The sequence below is a fragment of the Gymnoscopelus braueri genome (assembly GCF_963280865.1).
Source record: "Gymnoscopelus braueri genome assembly, chromosome: 16".
In the NCBI taxonomy this organism is placed as follows: Eukaryota; Metazoa; Chordata; class Actinopteri; order Myctophiformes; family Myctophidae; genus Gymnoscopelus; species Gymnoscopelus braueri.
In genome coordinates, this window is record NC_137616.1 from 18,362,755 (window position 1) to 18,388,367 (window position 25,613).

At 40.1% G+C, this 25,613-nt stretch overlaps 2 protein-coding genes across 2 annotated transcripts; one reads left to right on the plus strand and one right to left on the minus strand.

Moving 5' to 3' along the window:
• Positions 1-740: 740 nt before the first annotated feature.
• On the minus strand, positions 741-9,618 carry LOC308103480 (uncharacterized protein). Its single transcript, XM_080453456.1, has 8 exons — positions 9,421-9,618; positions 8,771-8,884; positions 7,381-7,686; positions 6,980-7,252; positions 6,583-6,708; positions 5,857-5,928; positions 3,672-3,800; positions 741-1,875 (listed from the first exon to the last, which is right to left on the minus strand). The coding sequence occupies exons 1-8, from the start codon at positions 9,479-9,481 to the stop codon at positions 1,589-1,591; spliced, it is 1,368 nt and encodes a 455-aa protein (XP_080309582.1). The 5' UTR covers positions 9,482-9,618; the 3' UTR covers positions 741-1,588.
• Positions 9,619-14,040: 4,422 nt separating this feature from the next.
• Positions 14,041-17,381, plus strand: LOC308103192 (serine/threonine-protein kinase pim-3-like). Its single transcript, XM_080453089.1, has 3 exons — positions 14,041-14,070; positions 14,172-14,363; positions 14,870-17,381. Exons 2-3 carry the CDS (start codon positions 14,267-14,269, stop codon positions 15,100-15,102), a joined length of 330 nt encoding a protein of 109 aa, XP_080309215.1. The 5' UTR covers positions 14,041-14,070; positions 14,172-14,266; the 3' UTR covers positions 15,103-17,381.
• Positions 17,382-25,613: the final 8,232 nt, after the last annotated feature.

A 25,613-nucleotide genomic window follows, 5' to 3' on the forward strand; every position in this document is an offset into this window, starting at 1 on the left:
AATGTCTCTCTAAGTCATAGGCTTAACTTAAACCTAGAATGTAATGATAATAATAATAATAATAAGGGTAATAATAATAATAATAATAATAATAATAATAATGATAATAAAAAAAAAACATACAATTCAATTCAATTCAAAGGGCTTTATTGGCATGAGAAAACATACGTTTACATTGCCAAAGCAGAAAGCACAATACAACAATACAGCAATACAATCAAAACAAAAAATATGTACATTTGAAAGTCAGAATCTTCAATAGATCAATTTCTATGTACCAAGATCACTGGGTGCAGGTATAGTGCAGGAATATACACAATGATTAGTCTTTAGGGTGGTTGTGTTCCGTTTGATATCCTTCTCCTATCACAGCAACTCACGAATCTTGCTGCTGTGTTTGCACATTGTTGTACTTCGCCCAGCAGATATGGGAGTTTTTTGTCATTGGTCATGTTTTCAAAATCTCCGTGTGTGGTTGTAATCTGTGGGAAGTATGTGTCTCTGATGTCTTGGTACAATGGACAGACGGTTAGGAAGTGTAGCTCGGTTTCCACTTCATTTTGTGTGCAGTGGGTGCATAGTCTGTCTTCTCTCGGGATACAGGTCTGCCTGTGACGACCTTTCTCGATCGCAAGACTGTGCTCACTGAGTCTGTGCGTATTCTCTGTTTAGGGCCAGATAGCATTCTAGTTTACTCTGCTTTTATATACAATAGACACAACAGTGCTTTAGAATGTGTCTTTATTGACAACATGAATATGAGCATTATGGAAGCTCTGTAATGTAATGCTACCAGGACCAGTGGTGGAAGAAGTACTCACATTTTTACTGGAGTAAAAGTACAAATACCATTTACAAGTACAAGTTACAATCTAGACATTTACACTCTTATCCACAATGACTTACAAGTGTAACCACAATGTAGAAATACTCTATTACAATAAAATACCTGGAAAAGTACAAAAGTATTGTCATGAAAAAAATACTTATAGTACTCATTATGCAGAATGGACTATTTCACTTTTTTCTTTTTGTCAAAATCTTTCAAAAATAGCAGATCTACAAGATCATAACATGATGCATTGCAACACATTGTGAGCTTGCAGATCTGCTATTTTGGAAGAAACAAAGTACAAAAGTGTGCTTAAACGGTTAATGTATGTTTTGTATTAATACTGTAAATCTACAAAGTAACTAGTAACTAAAGCAGTTGGATAATTGTAATGGAGTAAAAAGTACAATATTTGCCTCTGAGATGTAATGGATGATCAAATGCAGACCTCCATCTGAACAGATTTAGAGCCAGAGACCCCCATAAGGGAAGTTTTGTGATGCTATATTTTCTAAATTATTCCACATTATTCATTGTTTATTTTTAAATAGCAGATCTACAAGCTCACAACACATCACGGTGAGCTTGTAGATCAGCTATTTCTGAGTAGTAAGTAAAAAATAGTGGTTAAAATGATGATGATGATGATGATGATGATGATGATTATTATTAAAATAAAAGTATCTCTAAATTGTACTTAAGTAGAGTATTTGAGTAAATGTACTCAGTGAGTTTCCAGTCGTGTCGGTAACAGTGTTACATAGAATAGAGCAGAAAACCACTGAATGTGTTGTTATTGTCTGAGTTATCATAGAGCCTGTAGGGACCACCATGTGCCCTCATGTCTACTGTGTCTCCCTGCTCCATCTCTACTATCACTCCATTAGACATGTATTCATAATGTTTATGATTATTCTGTCCATAGTTATAAATGAGTAGCTGATTATTTTTATACATCTTGATCTGCATCTCCTCTGATGATCCCTTGGTAGCTGCAGTGAATCTGAAGTAATAAACTCCTTTCACTGGAGATCGAAAATAACCTAGAAAACACACACACACACACACACACACACACACACACACACACACACACACACACACACACACACACACACACACACACACACACACACACACACACACACACACACACACACACACACAGCACACAGGTCATGTTGGTGCTTTTTAATCCATTCAATCCGGGGAAGCATCTGTCATTTTAGATTTATTTGGCTATTCAAAAAATAGCAGATCTACAAGCTTGTTAATCTGCTATTCTTTTAACATCATGAAAATGTGTGCGATTTGGCCGATTCTAATATATATATATATTCAAATGTTTGCACATATTTACACAATTCATTTTTTCTAAAATGTCAGATCACTCGGTGCCGCGCAAAGAACCCTTAAAATGACACAGATGCGTTCCCGGTCTTAAAGGGTTAAACACTGTTAAATACTTAAACTCTATTTTTTCCAAATTAAAGATTTTCAAAAACGTTTCTAAAATAGTCGATCTACAAGCTCACATATATTCTAGAAGAGTGTTTGAACATTTTAGCCTGTAATGACGCAGCAGAGTTAACCCTTCACATGCTGTTACTGATGTTTTCACACAGATGTAAGTTGTGTCATTAGTTGGTGAGACATAATTGACTGCTCATTAACATAATGAACGTATTCACTTAATGTAGAGCTCATTAACATAATGAACTTATTCACTTATGGTAAAGCTCATTGACACAATTAAAGGGGAATTTTGGACCACGGATTTCTTACCTTTTCTATGATGTTATGATATGTTAGGATGAATGGTACAGTAGAAAAGTGTCATAACTCCGTCACGGGTCCGCCACAGCTTAAAACAGGCGCCAATAGGCCTTGCACTAGATCATTTTTTTAAATGCTTTTTTTTGTTGTTTTTTTGGTGAGGTTGAGATCTCGAGATGTCAATCTCGTCTAGCCAGACCTCCGCTTTTTTTTCCGGAACCGGGATGTAGTTATGACATTTTTCTACTGTACCATTCATCCTAAGATATCATATCATCATAGAAAAGGTGAGAAAACCGTGGTCCAAAATGTCCCTTTAGTGTCATCACTTAACTCTTTGACTGCCAGAGTATTTTCATAAAGTACTCCCCCAGTGCCAGCAATTTTCGTGTTTTTTTATTTTTATATTTTGAATTTTTCTCATGAAAATAATTTAAGGGCACATAATATAAAGACCCAGCACAAATCCGCCACTAGAGAGCAGCACATGACTGCTTGATCAGGTCGTTGGGTCTCTCTCACCCTTCTTGATAGATTAGACAGGGAAAAACATGAAAACGGATGTGACGTCCTCCCAGATTGTTTTGATCGCCAAAATTACGATGTGATACACGACGGCGATGACTGATCGTCACCCAGACCATAGATTATAGAAGAGAAACTGTCCGTTTGTCCGTCATACCGTGTGAAAGACCGTTTATTTACCTATTTTGGACGAAAATGACTGGGGAAAAGAATCAAAAACCGGAAACGGAATCCAGGTCATGAAACCGGATGCAGATGTCCGTGAAGTAAGTGGAACTCGAGAATAACATTGAATATTAAGCAGCATAGCGCAATCAGAGATTAAACAATGAACGCGCGTCCAGCGCGTCGAACGCGTCGACGGCCAACTGGACAAAGTAGCACTTGACGCGTTATCGCGTCGTCCGCAGTCAAAGAGTTAATGTAAAGGTATAATTAACATAATTTACTTACGCACTTAATGTAGAACTCATTAACATAATTAACGTAATGACGTCAAGTAAAGCTCATTAACATAATTAACATAATCACCACCTACCTGTAGATGTATCGTAGGCGTTGCCGATGTTAGTGATGACCTTCTTATAAACCAGATGGGTTGTAGAAATAAATGGTCCAACATATCCATCATTACTCAACCCAACAGAGAAGGCCACCTTTGTTGGATCTGTCAACACAGGAGCATTATCACATTATTTATATTGTTATAAAAGCACATATTATACTATTAATTATCTAATTATGTATATGATTATAAAGTTGTTGTCGGGCAGAAACCTCGTATCTCCATATTTTTCCGTAAATGAACGCCCTACTTCATCATACTAGAGTGTTGCAAATATAGTGAAAATATCAGATCTACAAGCTCACAACACGTCACAATGAGCTTGTAGATCTGCTATTTTCACTATTTTAAAATGTTTTTAAAATTATAATAAAAAAAGGAATGATTTTGGACGTACAGCGACATATCGTTGTTGTCGGGCAGAAAACCTTGCATCTCAATATTTAGACTTAATGCCTTACTTCATCATACAAGAGTGTCAAAAGAAATAGTGAAAATATCAGATCTACGAGCTCTTTGTAGATCTGATATTTTCACTATTTTAAATGTTTTTTAAAATAATAATGAATAATATATCTAATAATAATAATAATGAATAATAAGACCAGAGTGGTTTCAGAACTAAACGGTCAAACTGTTCCAGAATCACTCAAACCAACAGAAAAGGCCTTTGGTTTGTCTGTCAACACAGGAACATTATCACATTGTTTATAATAATATAAAATAATGTATTATTCTATTAAGACAATGTCTACATTCTACAGTAGGATCTTAGTTGATTAAGTTCAGTAAGAGTAGGACAGACATTCTGAGATAGATACAGGAGGCTAGAACATTTTTAATATAATCTTATTTTTAAATAAAACAGGAAGCTGAAAGAGGGATCTGATCACTTTCTTTCTCAGAAGTAGTTGTTATATCTCAACTGTCATGATAGGAGAACCAGTATAAAGATCATTGTAATACTTTAATCTACTTGTAAACATGGATTTAACTTTCAATAAAAGGTCAGGTGGTATCAATCACCTCATTGGTCAGACTGTAATCAGTGATATTTTTATATTGGAATAAGGTAAAGTCACTACTTTGGTTCAGACCAGCTGAATGTAACATATTGTGATCATGACACCATCTAACATTTACACATTATAATAACTTTATTAACTAGACAGTACTGTTCCTGAAGAAACAGTGCGGTATCGCTAAGAATGTTGATAGTATTGAGTATTGATAGCTTTTTAAGTGTTAAAGGTGTTTAAGTATTGGTAATGTTAAAGGTTTAAGGTTTTAAATGATTTAAAGGATTTAAAGGATTTAAAGGATTTAAAGGAATTTAAAGTTCTAAAGGTTTTAAAGGTCTACGGTTCTAAAGGTTTTGATAGTGTTGTCACTGTTGAATAGTGTAAAATGTCGTTTTTTTGGGGGTAAAATAGTGGTTGCTAGGGTCTAAGAGGCAGTTGCTAGGGTCTAAGAGGTGGTTGCTAGGGTCTAATAGGCGGTTACTAGGGTCTAATAGGTGGTTGCTAGGGTAAAACTGTGGTAGCTAGGGTCTGACAGCCGTTTGCTAGGGTCTAATAGGCAGTTGCTAGGGTCTAATAGGTGGTTGTTATGGAAAAACAGGTGGTTGCTAGGGTAAAAAGTTTGTTGCTAGGGCCTAATAGGCAGTTGCTTGGGCATAATAGGTGGTTGCTATGGTCCAATATGGTGTTGCGTAGGTCTAATAAGCAGTTGCCAGGCTCCACTGTAGCTAAATCGCATTTCCCCATTCAAATGAATGTTTTTTTTTAGCAATTAAAAATATCTCTAAAAGTAGTATTTTTTTCAAAAGATCAAATGGTAAATTTGTAATAAATAGTGGGAATAACATTAGTGTGATCGCCTATAGCGATCCCACAATTAATTGTTTAAACACTTTATACTTAGTTATTATAGTATACTAGATTTGCTAGTATTTCCCTCCACACAAAATCTACAAGCTCACAACACGTCACATTGCGGCATGTTGTGAGCTTGTAGATCTGCAATTTTACCTAAATGTTTGCCAGAGAATTGGGATGCTAGGGTTCTGTTAGTTTAACTATGGACACTGATTTTAAAGTCTTAGATTACTAGTTTCAAATATGCATTTTAGAACATAATGTTATGTAAATATACTTACCCCTCAGTTCCTGCACTTGTTTGTCAGTAGCAGTCAGCTTCTTATCTACGTTGGACAGCCGAACAACATGGTCTGAAATCAACACAATATTAGCATTAAGTCACTCATAAATACTCAAGTAGTTTCATTTGTGGATTATATGGACCAATACAGTAAATGACATTATCAACACAGTATCTATTCTCTGAGTTCAACTGAAGTTATTAACCCTTAAAGGACCACTTCACCCATTTTCAACCTATCTTCATTATAATATGGTACAGTACAATTTTGTTCAACCCCATCTGTGTCTCAGAGGAGGGCTGTGGACAGTTCAGAAACCTGACTACCAGTGACATCATCGATGGGGAATCCAAGCTAATAGAAACCACAGGCTTTCTATTCCTGGAAAATTAGCATGCTATAATGGAAGCCATTGTTCTCGCGTAAATACAAATATGTTGAAATCTTGTTTGGAAAACATTTAAAGCCTGTCTAATGATGATGTCATTGGTAGGTGGGTTTCTGAACTGTCCACAGCCCTCTGAGACACAGACTGTGAGACAAAATGTGTACCATTTTATCATGAGCCTTAGTGAGGACCTATTGAAGAAAGGTTGAAAATGGGTGAAGTGCTCCTTTAACTGCTACAATGACAGATGCTTTCCAGGTTTTAAAGGGTTAAGTCATTTTTCAACTCTGCTCTTTCCTGTCTGCATCCACTGAACATCATCAGGTTCACATTACCTTTACTTTGGACCTCTGTGGCACCAAGTCTGGTATGGTGGTCTTCAACCTGGACCTCTGTGGCACCCAGTCTTCTCTTGTGGTCTTCAACCTGGGACTCACTCGCACTCAATTTGATAGCCATTTCTGGAAACATATCACAGAGAAAGAAGACATTTCAGCCTGTACCTTTACTCATTCTTCAGGCTGCATTTTTGGCACAATAAGCATGTTGCCTCTTGAACATTCTAACCAGAATTTGCTCCTATGTGGATTATGTCAAACATACAGTAAATTACATGATGAAAACATGATCAGATCTCTGAGCTCAACTGAATGAATTATACGTAAAGTAAGACATTTTTCAACACTGTCCTCTCATACATGCATTGACTGAACATCATTCTGGTCTAATTACCTCCACTTTCTTTCTTCAAGTTCTCCACCTGCTCTTCACTGGTACTGAGTCTGGTCTGGATGCTCTGGACATGGTCTTCACTGGTACTGAGTCTGGTCTGGATGCTCTGGACCTGGTCTTCACTGGTACTGAGTCTGGTCTGGATGCTCTGGACCTGGTCTTCACTGGTACTGAGTCTGGTCTGGATGCTCTGGACCTGGTCTTCACTGGTACTGAGTCTGGTCTGGAGGACCTCGACCTGCTTCTGACTGACAGTCAATTTGGCAGACATTTCTGGAAAAAATATCACAGAGAAAGAAGACATTTTAGCCTGTACCTTTACACATTCTTCAGGCTGCATTTTTGGCACAATAAGCATGTTGCCTCTTGAACATTTGAACCAGCATTTTGTTTTGCCATACCTTTCATCTCATGTTTGTTGATGCCCAACTCCACCCGAAAATCAGACACTAAGTCTCTCTGGTCCTTCTTCTTCTTCTTCAGCTTCTCTCCCTGTACTGCCACAGTGTGTCCCTGTTCTACCACGGTGTCTCTCAGCTCCTTGACTTCACCTTCGCGGGCTGTCACCTTGGCCTCCATGGTCTTCAGCATCTGACCCTGTACTACCACAGTGTGTCCCTGTTCTACCACGGTGTCTCTCAGCTCCTTGACTTCACCTTCGCGGGCTGTCACCTTGGCCTCCATGGTCTTCAGCATCTGACCCTGTACTAACACAGGAAAAAAAAAACATTCCAAAAAAGCTTAATCTTTCATGAATTAAAAACGAATTCAATTATTTTTTTAAACAAATGTAGTGAAAATAGCAGATCCACGAGCTAGCTTGTAGATCTAATATTTTCACTAGTTTGGGTCCCGGGCAAACATCTGATTTCTCTTTTGGGTCTTGAGCTAAAAGGTTTAGGAACCACTGGATTAAAGGGCCATTCACACAGTGAGTACTATAACTATAGGTATAAATATATAGTATTAAAAATGGTTCTAAGTCAAGTGGATGGCAACAACAACTATAAAACAATACCATGGTGAACGATATAGTTTTAGTTGTATTGTTGTGATTTTGGTTGACCAACCATGTGGTCCTTTAACCCATTCAATCTGTGAACACATCTGTGTCACTTTAGATGTCTTTGGCTATTCAAAAATAGCAGATCTACAAGCTCATAGCATGGCAACTTACTGCCGCGCTATGAGCTTGTAGATCTACTATTTTGGAAAAAACTGTGTGCAAATCTTTGAATATATATTCTACCCCCAGAATGATATGTATTTGGCCGCGGACCCCCATCTCAAAATATGTTGTTCCAGGGACCCCCAGAAGCACAGATCGGAGTTTAAAATGTTCACTTTAAAACAAATACAGTACATTCAAAGATTTGCTAAAAGTTTCTAGATTTTTCAAAAATACCAGATCTACAACCTTGGTGCTGTGCTATGAGCTTGTATATCTGCTATTTTTGAATAGCCGAAGAAATCTAAAATGACACAGATGTGTTCCTTAAAGGGTTGAGAGTCTCCCTCTAAGGGAGGTGAGTGATGTTTCAGTTGAGTCACGTGGGGGGAAAAAAAGGGCGTTCGATTTGTTGCACTACAAAATGGCTGCCACTGCTGTGCCCTATTCACCTGTTTCCTATTCAGTGTGTTTTCCACTTCCTGTCGATTTGATCCAATGAAATCCAATGAAACTGGTCAGATGACCAATGATATCCAATGAAATCGACAGGAAGTGGAAAACACACAGCCTAGGAAACAGGTGAATACATCATTTCATAACAAGCTTTTCTATAAATTCACCTGCAATCTGTGTCATGATATCCTTCACAGTCTGCTCCATGTCTGCCAGTTTGGACGTTAGTGGCATCACAGTCTCCACCTTCTTCTCCATGTCTGCCAGTTTGGACGTTAGGACTGAAACCAGCAGGGATAAAGATCACTTGAATTTAGGACTGAAACCAGCAGAAAAATAGTCACTGAATTCATTTGACTTTGGTTGATGTAATCAGCATAGTATGATCTAGCTCTGGTCCGTAGTGTCAGGAGTTCTCCTTAACGCTATGCGACTGTAGCGTGTATTTTCCTCATTTGAATGAGTAAACGATGTCTACGCTATAAATACACGTTCGCTCAATATGAAAACGCTATGACCAGATCTGTTGGTGGTACTGGAGTAACTAAAAAATGTCTCTGTCCACTGGAATATTTTATTTTCTGGCCAAAAAGTGGATTTTACATAAAGGTGGGTGTCTCAGAGTCTTCCCACCGCCAGAGGGTAGGCTTTAAACACCTTAAAACCGCATTTGTTTTTGTAAGTTGTTTATTTTTTACTTAAGTGTAGACATTGTGCTCCTGTTCGCATGAGGAAAAATATACGTATAGTCACATAGCGTTAAGGAGAAGTTCTAACACTATGGACCAGAGCTAAGCATGATCCATATTTATTTTACCTTCATTATCTCTCTCCACTCCAGCCATCTTGTCTCTGAGCTCCTTCAGTTTGGACCCCATGTTGTTCAGATTGTCTTGAGAAAGAGCAGCAGACAGACAGAATAGCAACACAGACTTCAGCCTTCATTCTGAGTTTCTGACCTTTTCAAAAAACTAAACAAAAAAGCCCTGCTGCTCCTTCTCACAACGTACGTAAATACTAGCAACTTCTAAATGTGTATCACATCCAGTTTTCTGTTAGCAGTACAGTTAAACGGCATCCCCCTCTCTCTCTCTCTCTGGTTGAATAGTGCTACCTTATCAGTTGGAAAGTGTTGGTCTATAGCTTTCTTATCAGTTGGAAAGTAGCCTACACCCTGACCACACGGAAGGTTGTCTGCCAACTTCTGAGGCAACTCCAGACTGTTACCAGATTTAACAGTTTTTCATATAATTCCAAATGACAGACGGTCAGAGGTCAAAGGTCAAAGTGGTAAAGTTTTTAGTCTTGAGGGAACACATATGTGTAATGACGTTTCATTGCTGTTGGTCAAACGGTTCATGAGCTATGCCTGTTCAAAGTTTGCATTTTTCAATTGAGTGCTACAGTGCCACCCTTTTGCCAATAGTTGTGAGTTTCATTTCTTGGCCGTTTGGCAGAACCATCTACCATAGTGCCAAGTTTAATAAGAGAAGGGCGGAAGAAGAATAAAAACAACAGGAAACAAAAGCCTCAAGCATTGAGCTGCACAAGGACAATACAAGCTCACCTCCTATTGGATCCTCAGCACCATCCTGTTGAACACAGTCATGTTATTTAATTTCAACAACATGAAGTACTGTATGGTATTGTACAATATGAGCTCTATTGAACAACATTATATCTTGAAAGAGGTAGGAGATGAGGCAAAGAAAGAAATGAAAAAAAAAAAAAAAAACATAGACAGACAGACAGACAGACAGACAGACAGACAGACAGACAGAAAGGATTGCAATACTGTTTCATGAAACATATTTCTCATAAAAGTGTTTCAGCACATAAAAAAAGGATAACATCACTGTTAGTGCATGAGTGAATGAGTTTAGAATGAATCATGTGTTCTATAGTTTTAAAGTCAGTGAATGAGTTTAGAATGAATCATGTGTCCTATAGTTTTAAAGTGAGTGAATGAGTTTAGAATGCATCATGTGTTCTATAGTTTTAAAGTGAGTGAATGAGTTTAGAATGCATCATGTGTTCTATAGTTTTAAAGTCAGTGAATGAATTTAGAATGCATCATGTGTCCTATAGTTTTAAAGTGAGTGAATGAGTTTTGAATGCATCATGTGTTCTATAGTTTTAAAGTGAGTGAATGAGTTTAGAATGAATAATGTGTCCTATAGTTTTAAAGTGAGTGAATGAGTTTTGAATGCATCATGTGTTCTTTACCAGCTTCTTTTTTACTTCGTCGACGGCGTCATTAATCCCACTCGTTTGCTTCTCATATAGACCTTTTGTCACAGCAGTGCATTCTGGGAACAACACAGACATAAAGTTGATTCAGCTGCTCAGACCAAGACCCCAGGACTGCGGTGGATGTTTGAGGTAAGACTGAACTATTGTCCACGTCTGGTATTGCCAGATTAGCGCTACTGCGCATGCTTCAAGCCCAAGTAAAGCTGGAGTCGCCTGGTGGCCGACTCTGGAAGTGCAGCTTACCACAGCTGAGGCCGTGGTAAGCTGCGCACAAGGTTGCGCACGGAGGTGACCCTACTGCGCATGGGAGACATATTTCTATGAGGGGGGGGGGGGGGGGGAGACAGAGGCAGTGGCACCCCTTCAATTTTTTTTATTTAGGCTCAAAGTTACCTATTTAACCCTTAATTAGTATTTGCACAGTTATTGCTTGAAGTGGCGTGGGTAAGCAGCCTATTGAAATTAATGGACAGGGATTAAACATTGTTCCTCTCGTAAATAAACTCATCAAAGACACCGCACAATGAGTGTGATTTGTTTTCCAACTTTCAAGTTCATTGCTGCTTCTATAACATACATTCTTCTCAAATGCTATTTCTACTGAGCATATTTGCTTTCAGCAAGCCCACACAGTATTCTCCAGGAACTGCTGTCTCAACTTTTCTATTCCATTATATTCTCTTATATTCTATTGTGTTCAGTGGCATTTCATTTTTCTTCTGTTGGTGATTAGTTCACCAGTGTCAGCAAGCCTATCTCTGCAGTTTGGAGGTCTAAAACTATTCAACTTTCCATCCAAGTGATGGTTGTTGCATGCATAGCAGCCTTCTCACCTGGAAACAGAGGTCTTTTATCTGGTTCTTGGTGCCAGCACCTCTCCATGAGCTTTACCAGGTCCTCCAGCCCTGTGGCCTGCTCTGGGTCAACCTCATCCAGGGACGGCCTTTGTCCCTGAGGGACCAGATGCTCTATGATGGCGGGGATGGAATCTGAGACAGTGGAGGATAGAAGATGGGGGGGGGGGGATGGATGAATTGAAGAGAATTTTTAGTAATCTATAGGAGAATAGTTACTTGTCAAACGATGTGTTTCTAATTATTGCTATTGTTGAATTAACATTAAGCCAAAGAGCCAAAGATGCCATATGTGAGTCAGAGGCAATGTGTGATTTAAAAGAGTGAGAGATTGATGGAGAGAGAAGTGGAAATTAAGACAAAGCAAGAAAAAATAAAGGAGAGAGAAAATCACTTGCCATATGGTTCTTTCCCCTTCACAATGGAACACAGAAGTATCCCATAGCTAAAATAAAAAGAGAGACATCAGGAATGTCAGCATTTACCTTACATAGCATTCATGTTTAATTTGCCAATTGAGAACACAAACAAAAACATAAAAAATAGCAACTAGATAAAATGTCCATATTGTTGGGGTATTTGTCACTGTACACATAGGCCTACGTGAACTTAGGTTAGTTTGCACAGACAGAAGTAGCTATATGTATGTACTTTCTGTTAAACAAAACTAAAACAAATCTAATAAAATAGAAAGATCAACATAACTACATGACAACATGACTTTCTACTTGAATGGTATGAAGCCTATCCACTACACATAATAAGCAGTTCATGATTTATGTTGGACATTCACAGGGCTTTATTGCCGCAACAGACAGCTGAGTTGATTGAGTTGAGGATATGATTAGATAGACACAGACAATCCCACAGGTTGTCTGTGTCTAATGATGAATACCTGTAGACATCAAAGGCGGGGGTGGCTTTGTATGACAAGGAGAAGGCCTCTGGAGGCATGTAGCTTGTCGTTCCCGCCCCCTTGATATGAGCAGACGTTGAATTGTTGACAAACTTGGAAAGGCCAAAGTCAGTGATCTGGATGAAAAGAGAGCAGAATGGAGAGAAAATAAAGGGAACAGAGACGGAGGAAGAGAGACATGCAGAGAAGTGGAAGGAGGAATAGAGAGAGGGTTAGGAGAGAGAGAGCAAGAGTGAATGATGATATAGCACGCGTTAGTATGCATTACAAAAAAATAGGACCCGAAGGGTGGACATAATAACTGTGGTTGTTGTTGAACATAGATAGGATAGGCTTGAACTATCATTGTCTGAGTTATTCCATGTTACATAAACTGAATTAATGAGTTTTTCACTTTTCACTTCAACCAACAATTCTGCTCCGTCATAGGACTGTTTTGCTCATCAAACATAACAGATCTACAAGCTCACAACGCGTCCATCCGTGAGACATTGTCAATTTCCATATCCACACTTGATCTCCTCAAAACTAAGCTAAAAAAGAGGCTTATATGGACATGGTTGTGTTCTGTAAAGGTTGTGCGCGGGTTTGCTGCGTGTCTTGTTGTGAAACCTGAGACAGGCAGCGCACGTGACGCATTCCTGTTTTTGTTTGGTATCCAAGTCCCCCCCCCCCCCTCTCCCTCATGCCCTTGGGGAGGGATGAGGGTAGCAGGGGAGAGAGAAGAGAGGGGATGGTGGGAGGGAGGGAGGGAGGGAGGGGTTCAACGCGTTTAATGATATAATGGCGGGGCTGTAGTGCTTTTGTTATGGCGACCGACTTGTTAAGGAGCTATTTATACCAGCCTGAGCGGAGCGGTGTGCCTCTCTCCCCCTCTCCTCACGACCCCAAAATTAGCAGCTACATTGCAGCCATGATGACGCAGTATATGTCGGTCTTCCCTCTCTCTCTCTCCCTCCTCCTCCTCCTCCTCCCACTGACTGGCTGCCTGCTGGCTTCTCGTGACTTCTTTTTTTATTTTGGGTCCGCAGTCAGCGTCACGCGCCAGGCAGACGCGAGGGGGAGGGGTGGGGTGGGCGGGGGTGGTTTAGACAGAATACAGCGGGCCGGTCAGCTGACTGGGAGGGGAGACTGTGCTGTTTGTAGTGTCGCAGTGTTAGATAGTCATATTACACATTATTACACAGTGATTCTATTTCAAGGACTCCTGTATGTGATACCGTATTTATTTTTATTTTATTTTTACTCTGGGACCTCAGCCCTCACCCCCCCCCCCCCCATATCCGGGACCCCAATCTACACTGTTAAAATCCCCAGTGTTAATTTAACTCTGAGAGTGTACAAATGGAACCAAATGGACCCGTAAGAGTCCATTTGGTTCCATTAATACACTCTTTGAGTTACAGACCGGGATCCATTTGGACATCTTGAGAACCGGTGCAAAGTATATTAACACAAGCAACTGTTCTCGACTGCCACTTTTTCTTTTGGTGTAGCCGTTCACAATTCACTCATGGTGTTTGCCTTTTTTTTCTTGGTCTGCAGGAACCAGAGTGTACAGCCCACCCGAGTGGATCCGCTTCCACAGGTACCACGGGCGGTCGGCCACCGTCTGGTCGCTGGGTGTGCTCCTCTACGACATGGCGTGCGGAGACATCCCCTTCGAGCAGGACGAGGAGATCCTCCGAGGATGCTCCTCAGCGGGCCGCATGTTCTTCAGGAGGAAGATCTCCCAAGGTGAGCACTTTAGGAAGAGTGTAGGAACCCCCTTGTGACGTTTTCACACCGGTCTGATCTTGCACAAAAACAAATTTCACCCAACTTCTTTACACCTGTAAACCTGTGATGTGACTATAAAGATGATTCCGATTCTGAGATTCTCTTATCCAGAGTGACTTACAAGTGCGAGATCGGACATGCTAAACAACATGCTATTAAGATAACATTCTGCATATTTGATTGATTGATTACTTTATTAGTCAGAAATGTAAACAGCACGTGGTACAGACATTAAAGCTAAAAGGATAACACAAAAAAGTCCTGGGGACTTGTTTCGATTGTGGTCCTATGTATTAAATTCATCAACATAGCATAAAAGTTTAACACAATATGAAAGTATAGGATACCAGGTAAACAAAAGAACCCTAGCATGTGTCTGACCAACACGCTACCTAAAATGGCATTCTTAACATTTGTGGTCAAGAAAAAAACTAATCTAATCAATTATTTTGGCATTTCCGCAGAGTGCCAGCAGCTCATCAGGTGGTGCCTGTGTCTACGACCCTCCGACAGGCCCACGCTGGAGCAGATCTTCGACCACCCGTGGATGCGTGCCGCGTCGTCGTCGTCTTCATCGACGACATCGCCCAAGGATTCCACGAAGTCGTCCTCGTCGTCGTCGGAGGGCAGCGGTGACATCACGCTGCACGCCATCAGTGCCGACTCCAGTACACACTCCAGCAAGGAGAGCCTATGATCATCATACTGGGACGGAATTCCATGAAAGAAATGGGGAAGGGAATGACATTGATAAATATGTCCCTTGGACTGATGAAGGGGTTTATGCCCCCCAGACCCTCCATGTTTGGCAGCACAGCAGTGGGGACTGCAAAGACTTTTATTGTGGTTGGCAACTAAAAAAGGTTTTTCCTCTTAAACTACGTCTTAGTTTTTGAGGAGATGTTGTTTGCTCACCGAGGGGCTTTGTTATTACGTTTTTGGGGTGGTCTGGTGGCATTATTTCTATGATTTATTATATATTTTTTGGGTTGGTTCATGTTCTCTGCAACCTCCCCCCGCCCCCATCCCCGTTTATGTTCTGAGCAGCTCTTATAGAGCTTTCAACAATTATTATTATTATTGTATTTTTCATTGATTTGGAGTGCCTTGTTTTTTGGAAAGCTGCTTAATTTTTCTTTTTTGGGTGCAGCCCCCCCCCCCCTGTCATGTTTTTGTTTGCCAATTTGAAAAAAGAAAAAGAAGGGAGGAGGGGGGGACGATGGGGGTGAAACCCCCCCCCTGTGCCTCTTTCACCCAAGAGCCTATATCCGAGGGCAGCGCCAGGGTTACATAATCGTCGGTGTCGTCGGGCGGAAATCCCGCATATGTCCCAAAACCGTTCCTTTTGTATCATCATTTAAAAAAATATATTTTTTTGGGGGAAATAGCAGATCTGCAAGCTCACAACGCTGTGACGCATTGTGTGCTTGTAGATCTATTTTCACTGCTTTCGTACAACACTCTTGTATAATGAAGCAAAATTTTCAATTTATGAAAAAGATAACATCCACGATATGGACATTATGGAGATACAAGGTTTCTGCCGACGACCAGCGGCGATATGGCAAAAAAAGATGCCCCCCCCCCCAACACTGACATGGTGGAATACTTGAAAACGCACACTCAACAACAAAACTCACAACACTACATCTCTCTTTTTTTATACCGCTTAATTTATCCTCCCGTCGTATGACGTTGCTCGTCGCGCTCCGAAAATAGCACAGATCTTACAAGCAGACATTTTCCACATATCTGTGGTTATTTATGTTATTTATTTATTTATTTCCCTGGGTATGAGGGCGACCCCATATCCAAAAGAAAATCTTAAATTATTTCTCTGATGAAAAAGCAAGGAAGAAGAAGAAAAAAAATTGGAACCCATTAAGGTTCAAATAGAATTAAAAGAATAAAAAAGTTTAAGATTGGCTATTTTCGGCATTTGCGGTCGTGTGACGGGAGTATAAACCAAGGCTAGACGCCCTTATTTGTGCTCTTGTCAAACGACAAACCTATAAGCAGATCTATAAGCTCACAATGCGTTGCGGTAGCGACGCGTTGTGCGCTTATAGATCTGCTATTGTCTGCGCTACGGCGGAAGTATAAATGGGGCTCAACTGCTGCTGCTCTCGCTCTCTCTCTCTCTCACTGGAAGTGTCTGCAGCACACAGCTGTATTGTAATGGTTTTCTCATCCATAGTCTCTGAATGTGTACTGAAACACACAACACCTCTTCAATTCTCTCTCTCTCTCTCTCTCTCTCTGTTTCTGTCCCAATGAAAAGGGACTACTACGCTAACTCTGCTAAAACTTTTGCGTTTAATGCTTACTCCATCGTTCGCTGAAAAAAAAAGAAACCTCACGGTCCCAATCGTGTGTATAGGCTGGGACCCCCGGGCGTGAAATGATGCACAATCAATGCAATATTCATGGTCTCATTGTTATTTTATATTATTATATTACACTTTTTTTTTTTTTTTTTTGATTAGTATTTGTATATTTATGTACATTCTCCCATGTATATTATTTATTTGTACTAGGACATTCCACACTCTTGTGGTTATTTATTTATTTATTATTTTTTTTCCTTGGATATGAGGGGGATCCCATATCCGAAAAAAATTATTTCAATTCTTTCACTTTTTTTTTTTTTTGCATTCCTGTAATCCCATTAAATCGTCAACTAAAACCAATTTAGCTGTTGTCCACTTTGAACAACTATTGTGTCTACTTGTGGGGTAAAAGAAATCAATTGACCCAAATGGAGTTCAATGGAAATGTGTATGGACAAAAGATGGGAAATGCTGTATGTTTAAAAAAAAATGAGTTGGATTACTAAATTCTAAACGTTAATGCTTCAAAATGTGGATGAAAATGTCGAGGACTTATATATTGTTTCAATTCAAATTGTGAAAATCGTGATGGGGAGAATATTTTTTCATACCAAAATTTCAAATAAAACTTTTTTTTTGTATATAAAATACTCATTTCTCCAAAGTGTCTTAATTTACTCAGGAATCTTTAGTTAGATTATTGTATTTGTTCTTTATCTAGTACAGTGGTTCTGTTATAGGTTTTGATATAGCATCAAAATCAGTGTAAACACTTGACTTAACCATGTTGGCTGTATACAGTAGGCCATTTGAAACAAAGCAGATCTTGTACATCTGTTATTTAAGACATCTTTAACACAAATGGGGCATTGGGGGGTCCCTGGCACAATCTTTTCATATGGGGGGTCTGTGTGTGGGCCAGATGCACATTAATTTGGGGGACCATGGCATGAAAACAAAGTTACATAATTGATCAGAGCCACTGATCTAGTAAGACACCCTGGCAATGATGCCTTTGGTGCCATAATGTCCAAAACCGTTGCTTTTTTATCATTAAAAAAAAATCACTTTTGAGAGCTTGTCGATCTGCTATTTTCAGCGCAAGGTTTCCCCACAATAACAGAAAACTGAAAATACACTAGTATTGAGCCCTGAGGGACTCCGGTTACCCATGTGGGGTTTAAGTGGTTAAAAAGTTGAAATATGGAAAAACAAGGTTCCTGCCCGACAACAATGATATCCTCATCAGAATGTTGTGACCTATGAGTAATCATCAATCATCTTCGCAGCAGTAGAGTAGAGAGCATTGACTACACACAACAAACAAACAAACACCTGACAGACAGTAAATGTCTGAGTCACAAGATTCCTGGAATAGCTGTTGACTAGGTTTAGCTTCTGCTGCCCCCTGTGGTGCAATTAAACAATGCATGCAAGCTTGTATCACCATAACTCAATGAGTGGAGGTGCAGAATTAGATCAGTGATTCTCAGAGTGGAACATTCGCCACAAATAGTAGATCTACAAGCTCACAACGTGTCACACCGTAACGCATTGTGAGGTTGTAGATCGGCATTCTTTGGCGAATAGATTTGGTGTAGACTTTAAAAAAAAGTACAGTTGTCAGGTCTGTTTTATTAAGATTAGAGGGTTTAATGGTTAATACAATCTACAATTTGCAATTTGCAACAGACGCTCTGGACAGAGTCCAAGCAAGGTAAACACATGCATCAAATGCAGAGAGGCCGTGTAGTGCCTCAGTAAACTATAAGATCACAGGTAAACTAACCTATAGCATCAGTCTAAACAATTTACTATCAAAATAATCTGTACTTTGAAACTATAGGATGACCAGGTAAACAATGAAACAAGCATCTGTCTACATAACATGCTATCTAAATTCATTTTAACCTTTCCATGAATCTGCATCTCAAATACATTGAAGCCCCGGTTTGATCAAAATGTTTATCAAACCGGGACCCCCAATCTACTCTGTAAAAAAAGAGTTACCGACCCCATCAGGGTCCATTTGGACTCCTATGGTGGTCCTCCCTGGACCCCAACGTTGAAAAAAACTGTGTAGAACAGTATAGATCACTGGTTCTCAAAGTGTGGTCCGTCCGGAGACCCCCAGACTGAGGTACTTGAGGGGGGTTCCAGGGGGTCCCCAGCTAAATTTAGTTTGGGAATTTGTAATAGTTTTGAAGCATTTTAGCAACACAAATCTTATATTTGCAGATGGGGGTCCCTGGCCAAATACACTTTAATTTTGGGGCTTGAGAACCACTGGTATAGATGCATGACCTCAGAGCCCACGTAAAGCCACATTTAACCACTTTCAACCATTGTATACACATCTAACTACAGGTCCAGAGGTGACCGAGCCTTTGCCGTGGCCGGCCCCATTCTCTGGAACAGTTTACCCCTAAATATTAAGTCCTCTCGCTCCTAGCGGTCTTCAAATCCTCACTAAAAACGCATTTCTTCTCCTTGGCTTTTAACTTCATCTGATTGTATAAACCTGGCTCCTACGTTTGGCTCACGTCTAATTGTGAAATTCTGTTTTCATTCTCTTGTTATTATTTTCTTTTGTTGTTGTATTGTGTTATTTGTTATTTGTTATTTGATATTTGTTATCTGTTTTCAGTTTTTCTTGTTTTTAATCTGTCTTGTACAGCACTTTGGCTGACCACTGGTTATTGTATTATGTGCTTTATAAATCAAGTTTGAGTTGAGTTGAAGTTTGAGTATAATTGTACACATTATATTGATTGATTGAATGCTTCATTAACAGTGTGCAAAGACAAGCACAGGGAAGTAGAGTTATATCATATACATATTATAAAATAGGGCTTACGAGGTTAACCAGGGTTGTACCACCAAAGATAAGTTTGACACCTGTTTTTGCTTTTGTGACACTTGCTGAACGTGTCGTGTTGGAAAGTCTAAAGTATAACCTTAACCCCAGTTCACTTCTTAGGATAAAGGCTGTATTGATTGTTACGTGCATGCTGTGCAGCACTAAGCTGTCCTAGAACAGGCTGTTCTAAAACACAACAGGGCTGAGGGTGAGAGTAAAGTGAAACTTAACTACCCCTCCTCTTTCCCACACACACACACACACACACACACACACACACACACACACACACACACACACACACACACACACACACACACACACACAGAAAAGCAGAGGAGAGTTCAACAGAGGTTCCAAAGATCATGTGAATGTCATATGGGAACAACTTTATCTCTCCTTATACAGCGGTGGTGGAAAGTAACTAAGTACATTTACTGAAGCACTTCACTTAACCCATTAAAACCTGGAAAGCATCCATGTAAAAAAAAGAAATAATCTTGAAAGTGTGAGAATTACTGATTGAGCAGGCATTTGTAGAATTGGCCTCAGATCTTAATGGGTATGTCCATTTTGTCGATTGACCTGACTGCTTGTTTCTCTAGGTTCATAGGTTCAGGATTTGTCGTGCACCCCCCATCCAGTTATTACACTGGCCCCCCATCCAGTTATTACACTGGCCCCCCATCCAGTTATTACACTGGCCCCCCATCCAGTTATTACACTGGCCCCGGGCGCAGTCCGCAGAAAGAGAAAAGAAAGGGAAAAGAGGAAAACATAGGACAAGACAAAGAAGACTAGACTATACGACAACAAGAACTCAGTCACACTGTCTGTCAGTCACAACAGGAGGGAGTAGAAACTAAACACACACACACACACACACACACACACACACACACACACACACACACACACACACACACACACACACACACACACACACACACACACACACACACACACACACACACACACACACACACACACACACACACACACACACACACACACACACACACACACCCACAAGACTCAAAACAACAAGTGAATCTAGGAGTCCTCTGAGTCTACAGCGGTGGTTCTCAACCTTTTCAGACCCCCCAAAATAATCATATTTGAACTGGGGACCCCCCCCACCCTGACAAGCACTTGGAATATAGGAGTTGAGGAATTACACTTAGTTTGGCTCAGTTCCACAGATACATATTATGAAAATAGCTGATCTATAAGCTCCCAATGCCACTTTTTTGATTTTTTTTCTCAATTTGACAATTTCTTAGAGTATAGTTTGTTGATTACTTTTGACGCAATGAAAATGTAATTTCAGAGGTCTTAAAAAAGGTCTTGAAAGTCATCAAATTGTCACTTTAGAAATGTGCAGATACCCTGTTTGTGTGCACTTGTTGGTTTGTTTACTGTTGAGTGAGAAAACAATGTGGGGTCCCGCCACACAGGTTGAGAACCACTGCTCGACAGGTTCTCTCTGGCAAAACAAGACAACACTGATACATGCTTTGTGTGCATGATACACGACACAACACAAGACACGTCACATGCACAGTGCATGCATGGGTGTCTCTCTCATTGTCTCTCTCGTTGTCTCTCTCATTGTGTTGCGTGTGAACAACACACTAAAATCATGTTCCCATGGGTGACTCTGTTTATGGTAACTAAATAGATGTACTCTAGTACTGTATATTTAAGTACAATTCCTAGGTATTTTAGTTTACTTGAGTATGTAACATGTTCAATACTTTCTACTGCTACACCACTACATCTCATCTCAGAAGCAAATATTGTGCTTTTTACTCCACTACAAGTAATTGAAAACTTTAGTTACAAGTTACTTTGCAGATTTAGATCATTAAAAGAACATACATTAACCAACTAAGTCCTATTTTATACATATTCCATTCAAAAATAAGCAATATACAAGCTCTCTTTTAGATAGCCTATTTTCAAAGAATATTGCAAAGTTTGGGGCGGGGGGGGCAAAAGGAACTTCAGTCAGTCATCAATCAGTATTTGATGACGCAGGAGGAGTAGAGCATCCGATTATTTCAAGATGATGTTGGTCGTGTTGTAATTGCAAGATGGAGAAGTACGTTAGCGTTTCTCAAAGCGGGTGGCACCCTGGGGTGCCGTGACGCAAGTCCAGTGGTGGCGCAGAATACTTTGATAATATTTGGAATTGATCAACATCACTCCAGTTTAACCACTTAGACCCCTCTATACTATGTAAAACAGACTTGAGTTGCACTGTACTTGGTATGTTCTTTTTCGATCTACACCAAATCCCTTGCATTGTGACACGTTGTGAGCTTCTAGATCTGCTATTTTTGACGAATGTTCCCTCCAGAATAGGTATGCTGGGGCTCAAGTGGTTAAATGTCAAACGAAGTTATGTCCAATCTGTCCTAAATGGAAACGGATATTCTCTCAAGTTTTCCCTCGTGACATACTGTATCTTTAGGGTGAAAGTTTTACATATTTACGTACCATAATATGACATAAATGTAAGGTGCTGCAAAGCAGTGTTCTTAAGATTTTCCGGCCGCGACCCCCCAAAAGAATCATATTTGAACTGGGGACCCCCACCTTGACAAGCATTTGGAATTATAGGAGTTGAGGCATTACATTTTGACTCGGTTCGACAGATAAATATTGTGAAAATAGCCGATCTACAAGCTCACAACACTTGCAACGTGAGGCGTTGTGAGCTTGTAGATCGGCTATTTTCACAATGTTTGCCTATTTCTTATATTATTTGACAATTTGGCCAATGTTTGACCAGTTTGTATAGTATAGTTTGTTGACTACTTTTGATGCAGTAATGGTCTTTTTTTTCATTTCAAAACCCCCCAAAACCACTGCTGTAAAGTAACAACACTTTAGAGTAGCACTACATTAGACACAGGCCAGTGGGTAGAGTAGTTCATGCCATGTACAGAAGGGATCAGACCATATATACTCATGATAAGAGAGAATCTGTTTGTGTCAAATTAAGGACCACGCTGTACCCAAACACAATAGATACCAGGCCTGTGCCGTGGCATCTTGACTCTTAAAATATGCAAAACGTCAGAACATATTATCATAAGGGGAAAAGGTGAAGAGCATCATAACATTACAATGTATAATTCTACCATAATTCCTTCTCAACTTACAGTAAAAACCGCAGCAGATGTGACATTAAAGCAGGATCATTCCAAATCCCTAAAATCTCATTAACCTTTTCCACTCACTTTGCACTTTGAGTCAACCCCCCAACCTGCCATGAATGTGCTAATTGCCGCCCATATGTTAACGTTTTACGGTATCGGCACCTGCTTCTAAAGATGGTGTTTGCATTGTGTCTGTGCCTGGAAGGGTTTTCTTCTTTTTTTAATATGTAAATGACTCAGGACCATGGAGGTGCCTCCAGCAAACATTAACATACATACTATACATTCCAAACGCGCACACACACACACACACACACACACACACACACACACACACACACACACACACACACACACACACACACACACACACACACACACACACACACACACACACACACACACACACACACACACACTCCTGACCCATTTAAATGTAAGTGCCATAAAGGGCCTAGCTGCTTGTCCTGTTCAGATGGAATTCTCTCTTTTACAAAAGACAGTAATTGAATTGATGAGCAATAAATCATTTCACAAGGGGTATAGATTGTTTGCGGGGGTAGGCCCGTTTAGAGTTACAGCATATCGCTTTAGGGTTACAGCATATCGCACCGGACTCTTAAAGGAGTAGTTCACCCAGAAAATGACTTGTTTTCTTTTCAATTACACACCCCATGAAGCATTGAATTCATGTAGTTTTTGTCGCATTCCTAAGCCAATAATGTGATTTCCGGTGTAAATATGCGAATGTATCCGGTAGGAGACTCAAAGGAGACTCTTTGAGTCTGCTATCGGAGAGACCGCCGGTCATCAAATTATTGGCTTATAGGTATGCGACAAAAACAAAAAAATCTCCATGAATTCAATGCTTCATGGGGTGTATAATTGATTGAAAGAAGTAATGTTTTGGGTGAACTACTCCTTTAATATTTAACCCCAAACAATAACTTGATAGGGACCCTAGCTAGCCCCAATGGCCCCAAGACTCTTCAAGTTGTTTTTGTACCCCTGACCCCAACAACACCTGTGAGTGAGAGAGGGGTTTGACACTTTGGAACAAAAAAGACCCCTGCCCACCCACAGGGATGATGTAGGCGGTCGAAACATTGTCCTATATCTTAATTAGGTTCTTGTTGTAAGCTCAATACAATGTGCAGCAGCTGCTTCTTTGTTGATATTATGATTTCTATCTGACACGCCCATAGTTTGATTTGTTGGGACACGCCCATAGTTAAATTTGTTGGGAAACGCCCATAGTTGATTGATTGATTGATTGATTGATTGATTGATTGATTGATTGATTGATTGATTGAATACTTTATTAGAAGTTTGCAGAAAAAAGCATATGATACAGTTCAATACAGCTAATAGGAAATAAAAAACCCCATAAAGCCATTGGCTTGTTTCCATTGGGGTCCTTTACTCAATTCATAGTTGGGGGGGGGGGTCCATGCCTCTGCTTTTGATATCCCTCTCTGGTCACTCATTTGTTTGGCCGGTGGAGATTTGGTTTTTCCTTGCTTCTGGTCACACTGAACTAAGTGAATTTTTAAGTGTACAGATTACAGAAGTATTTAGGGGGGGTCTGAGATTGGAATATATTGTTGCTGTCGGACAGAAACCTCCTATCTCCATATTTTAACTTTTTGTGGCTTTTTTGTGTGCAAATTAACGCCCTACTTGATCATACCACAGCTTCACAGAAAAGTAGCAGATCTACAAGTCTCGAAGCGGCACGGTTCGAGCTTGTAGATCTGCTACTTTTGCAGTTTTTGAATTTGAATCCTGAAAAGTAACAGTTTTGGACATATGAGGTTTCCACCCGACAGAGACAATAATGGTAAGCAGGTCTTTTTTAAAGATGTATTTTTGGCATTTTTCATGCTTTATTCAGATAGACATATAGAGAAGAGAGAGATGAGAACAGGGAGCAGGGGAAAGACACAGAAAATGATCTGGCCGGCCAAGAGTTCCAGTAAGAAAGCAATAGCCAGCACTCCAAAGTCCTTCTGGTACTTTTTATTCATAGATGCACAGACAGCATACACGGACGCGTTTCGGCATCAAGCCTTCCTCAGCGTGTGAGGAAGGCTAACGCCTCGCTTCCTCCGTTATCTGTCCTCCAGCATGGCAATGTTTACAGTGAAATTAGTGACCTGCCGAAATATCTGACCATCTTGTGGACGTCACATAACTTACATGGAGGTCTTTAAATACGTGGCCTAAATACCATAGGTTGAACTTAGCGGTAACTTGCTAATAAACAAACCGCAATGATTTACGCTTGGACACGTTATGTGATGTTTACATCATTGTCACATATTTCAGCAGGTCACCAATTTCACCGTAACACCGCCATGCTGGAGTGACCGAGTGTGAGTGAGCGAGTGGGCGAGATTTGGGGTATTGGAATTCAGCTTTAAAGAGTTCCAATCAGGAACACATTGTAGTAGAGAGCATTGTGCACCCACAGTGGCATGCAACATCCTAATCATCTGACAGCTATAAGGTCAAGTTCTCCTATATATCATTTATTGGGGATTTATTGGGATACAGAGGAAGTCCCGTTGACATTGAGCAAATTCTCAACGCAGAGAGAATATGAACTGGCCTTTGCAGCAGCTCTGATGGTGATCTTCCGTGGTGAACTGTTCCGTAATAAAACGTCTTCACACCATTGTGCTATGACAGATGTAAGTAGGCTGCCTGTCAGAGGGCTCTCAATGAATGAGGACTATAAGGGCAGGCTGTTACAAGATGTACTTGTCAAATACCCTCTAGAACAATAACAACAACAACCGTTGTAAGTCACTCAAGGAGAAATGTTTCAATTCCTTCTTTTTCCTTCATG

Excerpts from the sequence above, each read along its gene's own strand:
- LOC308103192 (XM_080453089.1), top strand. The coding sequence starts at position 14,267 with ATGGCGTGCGGAGACATCCCCTTCGAGCAGGACGAGGAGATCCTCCGA. Across the intron at positions 14,364-14,869 it reads CAGGAGGAAGATCTCCCAAG|AGTGCCAGCAGCTCATCAGG; the intron begins GTGAGCACTTTA and ends GCATTTCCGCAG.
- LOC308103480 (XM_080453456.1), bottom strand. The coding sequence starts at position 9,481 with ATGGGGTCCAAACTGAAGGAGCTCAGAGACAAGATGGCTGGAGTGGAG. Across the intron at positions 7,687-8,770 it reads TATCATGACACAGATTGCAG|TACAGGGTCAGATGCTGAAG; the intron begins GTGAATTTATAG and ends TTCCTGTGTTAG. Across the intron at positions 7,253-7,380 it reads CAACAAACATGAGATGAAAG|AAATGTCTGCCAAATTGACT; the intron begins GTATGGCAAAAC and ends TATTTTTTCCAG.